This window comes from Cucurbita pepo, chromosome LG18 (assembly GCF_002806865.2).
Source record: "Cucurbita pepo subsp. pepo cultivar mu-cu-16 chromosome LG18, ASM280686v2, whole genome shotgun sequence".
NCBI classification, from domain to species: domain Eukaryota; kingdom Viridiplantae; phylum Streptophyta; class Magnoliopsida; order Cucurbitales; family Cucurbitaceae; genus Cucurbita; species Cucurbita pepo.
The window spans coordinates 4,926,850-4,941,747 of record NC_036655.1 but is presented as its reverse complement, the minus strand read 5'-3'; the positions used below and the strand labels follow the sequence as shown (position 1 = coordinate 4,941,747).

Genomic DNA, 14,898 nt, shown 5'->3' with positions numbered 1-14,898 from the left:
TTTTTTTTTTTTTTTTTTTTTTTTTTTTTTTTTTTTTTTTTTTTTTTTTTTTTTTTTTTTTTTTTTTTTTTAATTAGTCCCCTCTAAATTTCTATAAAATTACAAAATATCTGGATTGCTCGAAAAAGAATAATGTCATATAACTTCCCGCTTCTAAGAAGGAAGACTATCCCCACAGAACAACATGAGCCACTTCTACCTGTTGTCCTTACTTACATGCTTCTTGGGGAAATCTCTAGGGGGTCACCCAACTGAGTATTGCTTCAAACAAAACACGCTCGACTTTATAGATTCTATGATGCACTTTGTTGGTATAGGTGGTAACTTTCAAATTTTCTAAATTTTTCTTACTTATCTTATGCTTAGGATCGCTATGGTTCAGATGTGGTCCAAGTTCATTCGTGTACCTCTCCATTACTTGGGGATCATAGTATCACCCTTAAATAATCATTCCATGAATATAATTCAACTGGTTAAGACAGATACCCCTAAGTAAGAGGTTAATTATTTAATTATACAAATTTGTGAAGGTTCCTAGAAAAATAATGTGTAACTACCCTAGATTTCTAGTAACTAGTGATGTGCCAATGAGAAGGCTAAGCCCCAAGGGGGATGAACACGAGGTAATATGCCAACAAGGAGGTTGGGTCTCGAAGGGAGTAGATTGGGAGGTCCCACATCAATTGGAGATGGGAACGACGAGAACGCTAGGTCTTGAAGGGATTGTGAGACCCCACATTGATTGGGGGAGGAGAACAAATCATTCCTTATAAGGATGTGAAAACCTATCCCTAGACGCGTTTTAAACCTTTAGGGAAAGCTTAGGAGAAAACGCCTAAAGAAGACAATGTCTGCTAGCCATGGGCTTGGCCTATTACATGTCTCAATAAAGTTATATATAATCTCATTAGATAATGAAATGCGAAGTCCCCAAAAGAAAAAAAAGTAGTCGGCCTCGATTATGTTTTTCAAAGATTATGTTTTTCAAATCTGATCTCAAAGTAGCGTAACATAATATTCAAATGAATACACAACAAAATCAGGTAAGAGATTAAATTAGAAGGAAATAGAAATACAATTTATATTCATTTAAACACTAAATATATTATACCGTATAGTGCCTAAGAAAAAGGTCGGCCTCGATTTCGCCTTTATTCTTTTTAAATTATCAATTTATAGAAATATATCTAAACTGAAATTAACCATAAAGGAAATGTAATGAATTTACGTATTCGTAAAAATTTTAAAATATAATAATAATTTATTTTTAATCCGTTGTTAATCTAACTGTTTCTGAATAATTATTTTGTAAGTTAAATATTTAATGTTATTAATTTTTTTTAATATTTATCAATGTGTGAACAAAATTCATTGAAATTTAATCTAAAATATGAAGTTTATCAAGAAACGAAAATGATTTTTGAGTTGAATTGGTTTGATCAAAGTTATAAATGAATTATTATCATTATTATTATTATATTAGATTAAAACTATTTTATTATTATAAAATTAACATTAATCACTTTTTTTTATTTAACTAAAACATTTTATTAAAAAAAATTTGTGTTCTAGAAAAGGATTTAAAGACCAAATATATTGTAGCAAAAATTAATGATAAAATATGTAACTAGTAATCTATAGATTTGCTGTAACCGTCTAATCCCACCGCTAGCAAATATTATTATATTTAGACTTTTCATTTCGAGTTTACCCTCAAAGTTTTAAAGGGCATCTACTAAGGAAAAGTTTACCGACCCTTATAAAGAATGTTTCGTTCCTCTCTCCAACCAATATGGTATCTCACACTTGATTCCTAAAACTCTAAACCAAAGATGGACCGGGCTTAAAACTCTGATATCCCACGTTGGTTGGGGAAGAGAACAAACCACCATTTATAAGGGTATGGAAACCTTCCCCAAGCAGACACATTTTAAAGCCTTGAGGGGAAGCCCAAAAGGGAAAGCCCAAACAGGACAATAGCTAGCAGTAGACTAACAAAAGTTTTTGTGAACCAAAGACCCCTAAAGGGTTAAAATGATTCTTTTAAATTTTAATTTAGAGGCCCATTAGTTTAATGGGGACATCGTCCAGTTTCTGGAGGTCCAAACAAAACACAAAGGTTATAGCAAGAAAAGGGTAAGACAAAAGAAAGGCACACACTAGAAACAAGTATAATAACCTGACTTGTGGTGGTGGTTGAATTTGTGTCAATGCAATGCCAACTCTGTCGCTTCTAGTACCAACCCCAAGCAGGCCGACCATCCATAACCGCACCGCCTGCCTGCCTAATAACACAATCCAATCCACACGCACACAAATGCACTAGACAAGTCAGCTTTATAAATTCTATTCTATTTCTATTCTCCTTCCATTCTAATCGACAACAAATATAAGCCCTGATTGTGCTCTGGTAACAAGAAGGACAACATCCGCAGACATGCACTTTCCTATCAAATCATGGCATTACAAAATGTGACACTCACCCCAGTATTCACTCTCTCACCATCCTGCCTTAAGGAGGGTTTAAAAAGCCTATCAATGTGTCTTAATCAGATGGGGTTTAAAGTTGTTCTTCAGGAGCATCAACTTCTTAGTGCTCCTCCATCTGTGCTAAAAGGCTAACCAAAGCAACCCATAGAACATCAGCATATTAGGTTATTGTGCACACAATATTGCCACAATTGGCAAATCAGTTTCTAACCTCAAGTTCAACCATAATTTGTTTCGTTGAATTTCTATTGGTACACTCCCCTTTACCCACAAATCAAAATATCATCATACATGCTGTAAAGTTTTGATGTTCCGGAAAACAATGCTTTGACATATTCCCGTATGTTCCTGAAGACAATAACAGTTTGCACTCAGAAAAAGTGGGGGGNAAATAATAAACTAAAATCGGAAAACATATCTCACAATTAGGATAATTTTCTTTAATGGTTATTTTGGAAGTAATAATTATAAATATTTATATTTCTCCCTATATGCTTCATTTTTTAGAATATAAATAAATATTTAATCTTTATATATATATATATATAAAGAGTATTTATAAAACTTAATTACCAAACTAACCCTTTTTCTAAAAATATTATTTATTACCGATTCATTTGGATAAGTTCGATATATTTTTATATGTATTTACATAACACTCACTAATTAATTATAATAATAATAATTTAATATGTATTTTAGAATTATAGTTAAAATATGTATTCTCGTTTATAATATATGTGTACCACTTTTGTTTTTCTACTCCGATAAATAAAATTTAGACATAAATGATTTCCAAATTATAATTAATTTTTAAATAATTTTAAAATACCGAAAGTACTGGAAGAAAAGGTGGCTGCGTAATATATGGAGATAGACGTTTCTAGAGTTGTTTCTGTAAAGGGTAGAAAAAAAAATTATAATATCGAGATATAGTCCTCTATACAAATAACCCATAAGTTGGAACAGAGTTTGACCAAGATATATATTTCTTTTTTCTTTTTTCTTCCCTAAATAAAAAAGGCCAAAATAAATAAAAGCTCATCTCCTGAGAAAAGGTACAAGGATTGAAGAAAGTAGGACAAAAAGTCTCGTGATCCGATACAAAGGTTTTTGGAACTGAAAAAAAAAAAAAAAAAAAAAACTGTAATGACCACTTACTTGTGGAATCTTTAAAGGACTCGCACAAGAAGGGAAAAGGATGCACAGAAGCCCACATATTATTTGTTTGCCATGATTTCATTGTCAGGCAGCAGGAACCTTCTTCCCATCTTCGATGAAGAAAATTGCAGTTTCTGGGACCTGTTACAAGAAAGGATTAAGAGGCATGTATAATGCTCAAAGAACCTCTCTATCCCGGAGGGCATTCCCCTCTAAAAATTTTCAAATATGTGTTATGCCCACATATTTATGATTAGAAATAAATGACGAGAGGAGGGAAATTTGAAAGGGGAACGACAGTACAATTAGCAAGGAATGAAGTATGCATCAAACATTAGAAAACATCAAGCAACATTGACAACTTTTTCAAAAAGCAGTCTCATTTGACATCAAACTTATGAAAACAAATATAAAGGGCGCCATTTTCTACATTAGAACAAGAATAAATAAATAGTTGTTTTTAATTTCACTGTTATTTATTGCTTGGTACATGATTGAAAAATCCAAAAAATACTAGGTTCAGAAAGTGAAGTTCAAGTCGAAGGTGGTGTTAAAAAAGAAGGCATCTATAGTGGAGCTATATGTATCACTGATGAAAGTGAAATTGAAGTCGAAGGTAGTGTTCAAATAGAAAGCATCTATAGTGGAACTATATGTATCACTAATGAAATGGCTAGTTAATTTCTTATCTAGTCGATATGTTCTAATTTTTCTCTAAACCATTAGATGTTTCTAAATTCAAATTCAGTTTTTTGCTAAATAGTCTAAACTCCATAGTATCCATCATGACAATGCCAGACCCCAAAGAAACGGAAAAGACCAATAAAAGAAAATGATAGTTGAGGACTGGGGGAAAAGGCCAAATGGAAAATAACCAAGTTGAAGCCTACTTTATGGTTAAAAGACCAACATAAAGCTCTATCTATTTAATCTACCACACTAGACCCAATCATAAATGTATTTACAATCTAATTTTTTAGCACTAAAAGAAGGTCTACATTGCACCATCCCCATTAAAGAGGGGAAAATGAGCAACTCAAGTTCTTAGAACAAAAAGGATGGGCCTTCCACGGCACCAATATGATGTACTAATACTAATGTTCTAGAAGTATAGAGGAGCGCAGGATGAGTCAGCCCATCAAGAAAAGAGCTTCAGTTAAATGGGGCCATGCTTGTTATCATAGAAATGCTATACATGAGGCTAAAAATCTAATAACGCCCCAATTTTTCATATAGATCGGACATTCGAGCATTAGCAGGATAGGGAAGGAATGATAGAAGAGAATAGAGGAGCGTAGGACATCTAAAATTAGTTAAAAGTAACATAGATTTTTCTTAAAACAACTAAAATAGCACGTTTTGGAGTGACTTTTGAAATTATTAAAATCACTTTTTTCATGTTCAAATCACTTTGAAACATGGTTATAATCATCCAAAAACAATTTTTAATGTGAAAGTCGTGTTAAAAGAGTAAAACCCAACCTTAAATTGATTTTGGAGGATTAAAAGCATGTTTTGAGTTAATTTGAAACCTGACAAAAGTTATTTTAACCCTTTCAAAATCGATCCCATGCATGCCCTAAATATAATGTCCCTACATGTCAAGAGAACATTTTCAATATCGATAAGGAGGGGTACATGAATTCCGAGACAAACTAACACGGAAGCTAGTGGGCATGTGACACCCGAGTAAGGAGGGGTACATGAATGAACCAAGATCACATCCGAATGAGAGAGACTCTGAGGATAGGTTAGCTAAGAAAGGCTTAAAAGAATTGAAAGTCACTACCTATACCAACAAGATGCACCTTCAATGGCTCAATCATAGAAACTCCAAGGTTAAACGTGTTTTTCTTGGAGTAATTCTATGTTGGGTGACCTCTTGGAAATTTTCCCAGGATGCATGTGAGTGAGAACAAAACATGCTAGAAGGACACCGTAGACTTCACTCTTAGAATAGGAGAATGTTGGGGTCATTACATGTCAAATCTTGATTTGAATCCTAGGGATGTGGTGCAACAGTCCAGCTAAAGAACTGGGCTCCAAGCAAGTAAAATGAGACCTAAAGAGTAATGACAAAAAGACTTCGTCATCGACACCTAAAGAGGAACATAAAACCTAACGAGGGACAAGACATCACAAGAGCCCCTCCTAACCCCTCTCAATTTCCTATTATTCCTCTCCTCCATCACATGCATAAGTATGTGTGACCATCCATGAAAATTTTGAGATTTATTTCTAAAAGTTGTCGTTAAAATTTATGAAATAAAAAATGTAGGTAGTGAACCCCAAAACAGGTAGTAGATCATAAGAACATGGACAACTACAAATCAGAAAGCAGAGGGGTAAGAATTAAGTCAATGAATTTGACAGGATTATGAAAATAATAAAAGCAAAGTTAAAGATTAAAACTTAAAGCTTAGACAAAGATTTTGTCCAATGCGATGGGAACGTGTCATACTAGAGTCTAAAAGGACCAAACTGCTAATATTTATAGTCCCAATCCACTCAACCAATTCTTAAAGAGGGTTGAGGAAGGAGACTACCCATTCACAAACTGACACCAACTTCAAATGCTTAATTGATGCCAAGATCCAGCAAAATTTTAGAGAGAGAGAGGGTGGGAGAACAAGACAAGCATAACATCACAGTGGAGGATGGGCCTATTGAGAGATGGGAGTGTTAATCACAAAATTGTTACGATTTTAGAATCACTTGATAATGGAGAAATATAATTGAACACGTAGACCCTTTACAGAAAAACAAATAGTGCCAACCTTATTTATATCACCAGAAGTTGAAAGTGTCAACGTTTATTAAAACCAACGATATGGTATAATTTATGAGCTGCTCATACTAGAAATCATTAACCCTATTCAAGTACAGTGATGTATAGAGTTCAGATGAATGGGGGGCTGGTTTATTCTTTTATCCCTAAAAAATTAATAAGGATAAGTATCTTACATCACGCCAAGTCTCGGTGATGAAATCCACAATGTCATAAGATATGTCCCCTTGAACATCAATTTGCTCTTTCTCAGTTGGCCCCTAAAACCAAGCATTAAGCAGACGATAAGATATCAAGAAGCATCAACAGTAGAAAGACACTTGAGTCATGACACCAGAAGTGAATAACCTTAACCACAGAGGCCCCAGTAGCAAACTTCTTTCCAAGTTTCTTTGAAGCATCACTTAGTTTAACTCCTAAAAACAGTTACAGACACTGTTATTGAAAATTAATGTAACAATAGAAATGTCAAGTAGGGATAGAAAACAAAGTATTGCTCACCAAAAAGGTCTAACCCTTTTACAGTTGTAATGCACTTTCTCTTATTGCGAGTAACCTTCTCAATGATAACTTCTTGCCTCTCCTACATGAACATCCAACTAATTAGATCCATCCCGTCAACGTCTTATTGAAGAGTGACAGCAGAACTGAGTTTAATAACTAAATTACTTTTTTCTTTATCTTGCCACCAGGAAGACGTTTCACTTCCTCTTGCTTAGGCGCTGTATTTCTCCACCAAAAGAGAAAAGAGTGACTAGAGCTATAAGTCATAGGTTGAGACCAAACAAATATAAAATTATTATGGAGAAGCCAACGTCAGATAAAATACCATACAGTCAGAAGATGTCAGATAACCAAATCAAATGTTACCTTGAGAATAGGGGTAAGTGAACCAATTGGCAAAATGGGGAAAAATTAATGGGATTACTTGCTGCAATGTCTTTGAAATAAAAGAAATTTGACTAACTAGATAAAACCATATATTTTGGGATCAATTAACTATACATATACTCATTACAAATGTTCTATTTCCAACAATCTGCAAAGATCCAATATTAGAAACGCTAACTCTAAGTAGGTACATCAGGACAAGTCTATGAAAGGATCACAAAGTTAAGTCCGCTCAAGCTCAAACAATTGAATTGATCCCAAAAACTCTTTGGCAGACCAATCGTACATAAGGACTTCCACAAAGTACCCGAAATGATAATCATTTTATTTCCATCTTTCCACACATGACCAAAACATGGAAAAGATAATTCAATGGCCAAGGTCTCAAACGTGCAAAATTACCGCCAAAACCCAACACTGCAGAGGAAATTGAGTGTCCACTACCCGATGAGGCCTCTTAGTTAACTAAGTAGAATTAGCGAGGTGAAATTTCACGAAAAAAATCAAAATCATAAAGCGAACATTAACATTGTGGTCGGTAGCTTTCAATATCTTCAAGTGAACCTAGCAGGTAATTACAACAAAACAAAAACAAAAATAACTATGCACATATAGATGCAAACACGCGCGCGCACATAAATAAAATCGAAAAGTTAACCTGAAGAAGTAGCTCCATCACCAGCAGCAGATGAGATACTGGTCGATTGCAGTTTATTAGAAACTTCACCAGCTTCCTTCGCATTGGCCTCTACAGAGACAAATAAACAGACAAAGAAATATTAGTTAACAAAATCGGATTTGGAGTAACACTTGCGATTAGGGTTTGGGAGTGCGAAGGACCTTTGAGAAGATCGGGATAGAGGTCGGGAGCATTTTGGATCAACCAGGGCTTGCATTTTTCGAAATCGGGTCCGAATTCGCAATACTCCGCCGGCAAACTGCAGACCGGACAGTACAAAACGCGCACCGGCTGGGGTTTGTCCGCCATTAGAGCTCCTCAAGCACAGTCTCTCCGCCCCCTTTTTGGTGCGAAAGACAATTAGTTTCCGCTCTCTTTTGCTTTGTAGCCTAAGAATGAGATTCGAGAGGCGATGAACGGTGAATGTATTGCGTTGGAATGTTATTTTCTATTTAATTTTAATTTTTTTATTATTTAAAAAAAAAAACTTTATTTAATTTCCAAGCTTTTTATTAAATTTTTAAAAACGCTCCTAAAAATTAGATTAGTTTAAAAATAATTTCTTTTTCAAAATTTTCTTTTTAAAATTAAATTCTAAAAAAATAATAACTAGTTTTTTAAAGTACATAACAAACAAGTTTTAAAAAATTAATTTTAAAAATTTGTAAATTTTATATTATTTACAAGCTCTTTAAATTTGAAAAGTTTCTAAAAAAATTTAAAATTTTTATTTTTATTTTTATTATTTTAGCACTTTCAAATATTCGTGTCCAAAACTTAAAATTTCAAATTTATTTAGACAATAAATCTAAATACAAATTTATTTAGCACTTTAAAATTTCCACAAGTGTATGATATTGTTCACCTTGAGCATCCGGTAGTTTTGCTCTGGGCTTCTCTGGACCTCACACGAATGGAGAGAGTATTATTTGTTTATAAACCGATCATCATTCCCTAAATTAGCCAACATAGACTTTCATCATCCTATATATATATAAGGAGATAGGAGGGAGACTTTTATTTTTTAATTTATTTATTATATAATTAGTTTTTAGTTGTATTTTCTAATAATAAATCAAAGGATGAAAATTGTAAATTATTTTTTTCCAAAAGTTTTTTATATAATTAATATTTATAAATAATTGTGTTTGCTTCAATTTCGTTCATTATCCAAAATATAAAAATAAAAAAGAAAATAGCGTTTTTTTAAAGTTTACCAATTAAAAATTTTAAAATAATTAGGATAAAGTTGATAACACCCTACAGTTTAAGGGCTACCTGCCCATATAATAACTAGCCACGTCATATAGACACGTAGGTAGGAAATGCACAGCCATTTGACGCGTAAGATACTCAGTCGCGGCAAAAAGAAAAATATATAAATATATATTATAAAATAAACTATAAAAATCTTTTCCTTTTCCCTCGTAGAGGAAATAACGTAACGAGATGGTATACGATATGTATGTATGTGTGTACTCGAGCTCCTTCAAACAACCTATGCATTTTATTATTATTTCGAATTAGACGACCCATTAATCCAACTGAGAGCGGATTATAAATGGATCCTTTTTTGGGATTTTTCCTGGAGATTGGGAATCGATGGACTTTCCATAGGACCCATTTTACTGATGGAGTATATCACCACTTTAGCTACTTTAGCGACTTGGGCCACGAGTGTTAGACGTAATAAATTGATCAACATCGACATTAATTTAAATCAGTCGCAAGACATATATACTTTTAATCGTGGGTCCTTAAATTAATTCAACCATAACAAAACAAATAAGGGGAAAAAAAAACAATAATGTCCCACAACATGAGTCGAATTTGAATGAACGCAGTGACCGTGTCTTTTTAAAAGCACCATTGTTTTACTTTAGCCCAAAGTGGATATTAACATGCATGGAAAGTCCACTTTTCCCTTTTTTTTTTTTATAAATTAAATTAATAAAAATAATTTAAACTTTATATTTTATCTTTAAAAATACCTTTAAATTTTTAAATGTTTAAATAATATTCATAAGTTTTAAAAAAATATATTTTTATTGAACTTTATAGACTAAAGTTTAATTTAATTTAACCAATATTTAAATGAATTAATTCCATATTTTTTTTACCTTATTTAAACTAAAATTTTATCCGCATACGAAAAAGAATAATAACATTAAAATAAGATAAGAGGGAGAAATTATAAAACTTTAATTTACTTTAAAATATTGACGCAATAATTAATTATCTATATTTCTGTCACGTCCAACATTAATAGTACCATACATATTTTAAAAAATTATCTTAAAAAATAAGCATGATAAAGAAAAAAAAGCTCTTTCACTTGATTAATAAAAACAAATATTTAGTAATAAATAATTAATCGGNCAAAAAGAAAAATATATAAATATATATTATAAAATAAACTATAAAAAAAATCATTTGTTAAATAATTTTTTTAAGTCAAAGGTTACAGATAACTTTATAAATTATTTTAAAAAAAAAATACTCTTAAACATGTCAATAATAATTAAACTTAAAAATTATTCTTAAATTTTAAATATCTTTACAGTAAATTTAATTTTTTTTAAATAAATGTGAAATTTCATTAATATCCTTCATTTTTTAAAAAATTATTAATATTCTAACTTAAAAAAACACCTTTTAAATTGTTTTTTTTAATGTAAAAATACCTTTAAATATTTTTTAAATCAATAGTTAATTTAAACGAGGACGGATTTCAATGTTTGCGTTCATTTATGGCATGAAACAACTCGAAGCATGTGTCTAGCTTATTGATACGTTCTCAAAAAGTCCCCTTAAATCCATTTGATTTATTTTTTACCGACAAAAACTCATGCTCGAAAATAAATAAATAAATAAATAAATAAATATATATATATATATATATATATATATATATATATATTCGAAGTTTTTTTAGTCCAAGTGTATCTCGTTTTTACTATGAATTATTTTCCTTGGTTAACAACAGTTGTAGTTTTCCCAATATTTGCGGGTTTATTACTTTTCCTTTTCCCTCGTAGAGGAAATAACGTAACGAGATGGTATACGATATGTATGTATGTGTGTACTCGAGCTCCTTCAAACAACCTATGCATTTTATTATTATTTCGAATTAGACGACCCATTAATCCAACTGAGAGCGGATTATAAATGGATCCTTTTTTGGGATTTTTCCTGGAGATTGGGAATCGATGGACTTTCCATAGGACCCATTTTACTGATGGAGTATATCACCACTTTAGCTACTTTAGCGACTTGGGCCACGAGTGTTAGACGTAATAAATTGATCAACATCGACATTAATTTAAATCAGTCGCAAGACATATATACTTTTAATCGTGGGTCCTTAAATTAATTCAACCATAACAAAACAAATAAGGGGAAAAAAAAACAATAATGTCCCACAACATGAGTCGAATTTGAATGAACGCAGTGACCGTGTCTTTTTAAAAGCACCATTGTTTTACTTTAGCCCAAAGTGGATATTAACATGCATGGAAAGTCCACTTTTCCCTTTTTTTTTTTTATAAATTAAATTAATAAAAATAATTTAAACTTTATATTTTATCTTTAAAAATACCTTTAAATTTTTAAATGTTTAAATAATATTCATAAGTTTTAAAAAAATATATTTTTATTGAACTTTATAGACTAAAGTTTAATTTAATTTAACCAATATTTAAATGAATTAATTCCATATTTTTTTTACCTTATTTAAACTAAAATTTTATCCGCATACGAAAAAGAATAATAACATTAAAATAAGATAAGAGGGAGAAATTATAAAACTTTAATTTACTTTAAAATATTGACGCAATAATTAATTATCTATATTTCTGTCACGTCCAACATTAATAGTACCATACATATTTTAAAAAATTATCTTAAAAAATAAGCATGATAAAGAAAAAAAAGCTCTTTCACTTGATTAATAAAAACAAATATTTAGTAATAAATAATTAATCGGACTTTTAAAAAGAAAATAAATTAGATCGTCAAAAAAAAAAATATGACGAATATACATAAGAAACGTGGAATATGACTGTACACGTACGGACGTTTACATTAGAGACAACACCAACATTCCAATATTTTAATACGAGGTGGCATTATATTATTAAAAAAAATATAATTTCTTTTTTTTATTTTACACTGTGATTGGACCAACTAGATTTAAATAAATTGAAGGGAAAAAAAAATCCTATAATTTAATTTTTTATTTTTTAAATTAAGTTTATAAATATTATTTTTAACCATATTTTCTAATATTGAAAATTTTAAATAATTTACTTTTTTTTTTTTTTGAAAAAAACATTGGAATTTCGCAAAAGAAAAAAAACATTTTTGAAAAAGGTTAAACATTTTCTTTNAAAAAAAAAAAAAAAAAAAAAAAAAAAAAAAAAAAAAAAAAAAAAAAAAAAGACTTTCAAGCCACTTTCCGTGGGTGGGGTCAACGCATCGTGTCCATGTGGAGTCCTACTCATGTTTTAGCTTTAAAGGAGAACCTCAAATTAATATATCTTTATTGGATTATACTTCAATGAATGACTCATCCCCTTATTTATTTATTTTTCTTTATATTATTAAATATTAATTTAAGTAAACGAACTAAAAAAATTAATTATAACTTAAAATAATATAATTAATTAATTATTATTTTTGAAAGTGACCTATCAACTTATTTAATTTCTTATAAAGATATATAATGGTGAGACAGTCTTCCTTTTAAGGAAATTTAAAGGCTTCGATTCAAAATTAAATTAAGTCAAAATATTAAATTTCATCATAATTTGAAATATATCCACGTGGCATCGATTTTTTAACATAAAAACTTAATAAAAAAAAATAATTTTGAGAGAATTATTGAGACTATGTTTGAATAATTGAAAATATAAAAAATAATATATTTAAATTAACAATAATGTGAAATGTCATGATTTATCTTTTATCTTATTATTAATATGAATATGTAATAAATTGATGGAAATATTATTAATAGATTTATAAATGGGTAATTTTGGGGGAGGAAGATTGAGAATGTAAGGCCATGATTTCACTAATTTTCGTCTAGAAAACAGAGATTATTCATTCAACAGAGCTTATGTCCGCCATTAATGGCGGATATGTTCCATACAAACGAGAAAGGTACTAAACCAGAGATTGTAGGCGAAAGGAAGAAGACAAAGGAGGACCCTTTTTTTATTTTTCGCCCTTCACCATGTCTCTGTAACGCAGCAGAGATTCTAGCCTCTGCAACTTCAGCTGCTGTTTGAATTTGTTGATGAAATCGTCAGCTCTAACATCCACCTCCTTGTCGTCGTCGTCGCCGCCGTCTTCCTGCGTTTCTGGTTCTCCAATCTCCGCTCTCGCCGTCGCCGGACGCCGCCGTTCAATTTCGCTGACTAGTTCCCCTGTTTCGCTCTGTGCCGTTGTGAACGACGCCCACGGTAGTTTCTCGCTCAGCGATTTCTGCAACCGCCGCCGTAAGCTTGTCGCTGGAGTTTGGGTTTGGGTTTGGGTTTGGGTTTCGGATTTGCTCCGACTGATGGAATGGTCGTGATGGGTCTTCTCTGGACTCTGTTCTGCCGGCGGCGGTGCAGTTTCCGGTTCACGAACTGAATCGGATCTGTTGAGGGTTATGGATTTGAGCCGCTCCAACATCGTCGGACCCGGACCCGAAACCGGGTCCGGATTGTGGTCGTAGTTGTAGGGGGAGAAGTTGAAGGACCGGACTCTTTCTAGGAAAGAAGGGGGGCGGAGGAGGACAGGGCCGCCGTGGAGATGGTGGGATTTGTCGTCGGTGAAACGGGAGGTGATGGCGATGGTGGCGATGACGGCGTTGACGAGGATGAAAAGGGAGGAGGGAGTAAACCAAGTGGTTATGGAAGTCCACATGCCGGTAAAGCGGTGGCGGCAACGACGGCGCTGGAGAGTTGACGGTGGAGTTGGGAGAGAATAGGAGAGCCTCTTAAAATTTGTAGTATGGAAAATAAACTTGGTCGGTTGGATTTAATGGACATTAATAAATAAATAAATAAATAAATAAATAAATATATATATATATATATATATATATTTGCATATTTAATTTCAAGAGCTATTTTTCATATAAATTCTTAACATTTATGTTTATTTCTACGATAAAAAATAAATAATATTACCAAAACAGATTAAAACATACCATTAGCTATTAAAATTCGAAAATTTGTTTAAATTTCATTTTAATATTATCTATTATTATTATTATTTTTTATATATATATATAAGAGTAATTTTAATTGAAAAAAAGAAATTCAAATTTGTTTATTTTTAGTTGGTAATAATTTGGCTGATTGGTCTTTGCTTGACTTGTGGTTGACTTGGGGTCAATGCGTGAGTTTTGATGACATGGAATGGGAAAACATAAGGTTGGTAGCTAAGACATTAAATTCTCCGACACAAATGTCTGGTCCATAAATATCGTACCAATATTCAACAAATCTTTGTACTTTTTTTAAAAATTATTATAAATAATTTGGATGGAAATTATGACTGTTATTAAAATTTTAATAGTATTTTAAAAATATCTTGAATTTTAATTTTTGAAATGTATAAAAATATATTTAGTATTAGGTTTGAAAAATAAAAAATTTAAAATAACATTAACATCTTTTTACTTTTACAAAAAAAAAAAAAAAAAAAAAAAAAAAAAAAAAAAAAAAAAAAAATATTATTATTAATATATAGAAGAAAATCATTTATGCCTATCTCATAAATTATTTCTAAATTTTTTAAGTTATTTTTTAGAGTTCAAAAATATTTTTGAAATACAAATTAATGATAAGAATATTTTTTATTAAAGAAATTTAAAAGGTATTTTTTGAAGAGTGTA

At 31.2% G+C, this 14,898-nt stretch overlaps 2 protein-coding genes across 2 annotated transcripts; both read right to left on the bottom strand.

Annotated features, from left to right (window-relative positions):
* Positions 1 to 3,388: 3,388 nt before the first annotated feature.
* Positions 3,389 to 8,425, bottom strand: LOC111780060 (translation machinery-associated protein 22-like). The gene is made up of 7 exons (XM_023660323.1): positions 8,171 to 8,425; positions 7,989 to 8,078; positions 7,109 to 7,161; positions 6,941 to 7,022; positions 6,788 to 6,855; positions 6,616 to 6,699; positions 3,389 to 3,792 (listed from the first exon to the last, which is right to left on the bottom strand). Exons 1-7 carry the CDS (start codon positions 8,316 to 8,318, stop codon positions 3,736 to 3,738), a joined length of 582 nt encoding a protein of 193 aa, XP_023516091.1. The 5' UTR covers positions 8,319 to 8,425; the 3' UTR covers positions 3,389 to 3,735.
* Positions 8,426 to 13,058: 4,633 nt separating this feature from the next.
* On the bottom strand, positions 13,059 to 14,035 carry LOC111780324. The gene has a single exon (XM_023660697.1). The coding sequence runs from the start codon at positions 13,920 to 13,922 to the stop codon at positions 13,227 to 13,229; it is 696 nt and encodes a 231-aa protein (XP_023516465.1). The 5' UTR covers positions 13,923 to 14,035; the 3' UTR covers positions 13,059 to 13,226.
* Between the last annotated feature and the right edge of the window lie 863 nt (positions 14,036 to 14,898).

Coding starts and splice junctions, on each gene's coding strand:
- LOC111780060 (XM_023660323.1), bottom strand. CDS start 8,318: ATGGCGGACAAACCCCAGCCGGTGCGCGTTTTGTACTGTCCGGTCTGC. Junction 6,856..6,940: donor AAAAGGGTTAGACCTTTTTG/GTGAGCAATACT, acceptor AACTGTTTTTAG/GAGTTAAACTAAGTGATGCT. Junction 6,700..6,787: donor CTGGGGCCTCTGTGGTTAAG/GTTATTCACTTC, acceptor GCTTGGTTTTAG/GGGCCAACTGAGAAAGAGCA.
- LOC111780324 (XM_023660697.1), bottom strand. CDS start 13,922: ATGTGGACTTCCATAACCACTTGGTTTACTCCCTCCTCCCTTTTCATC.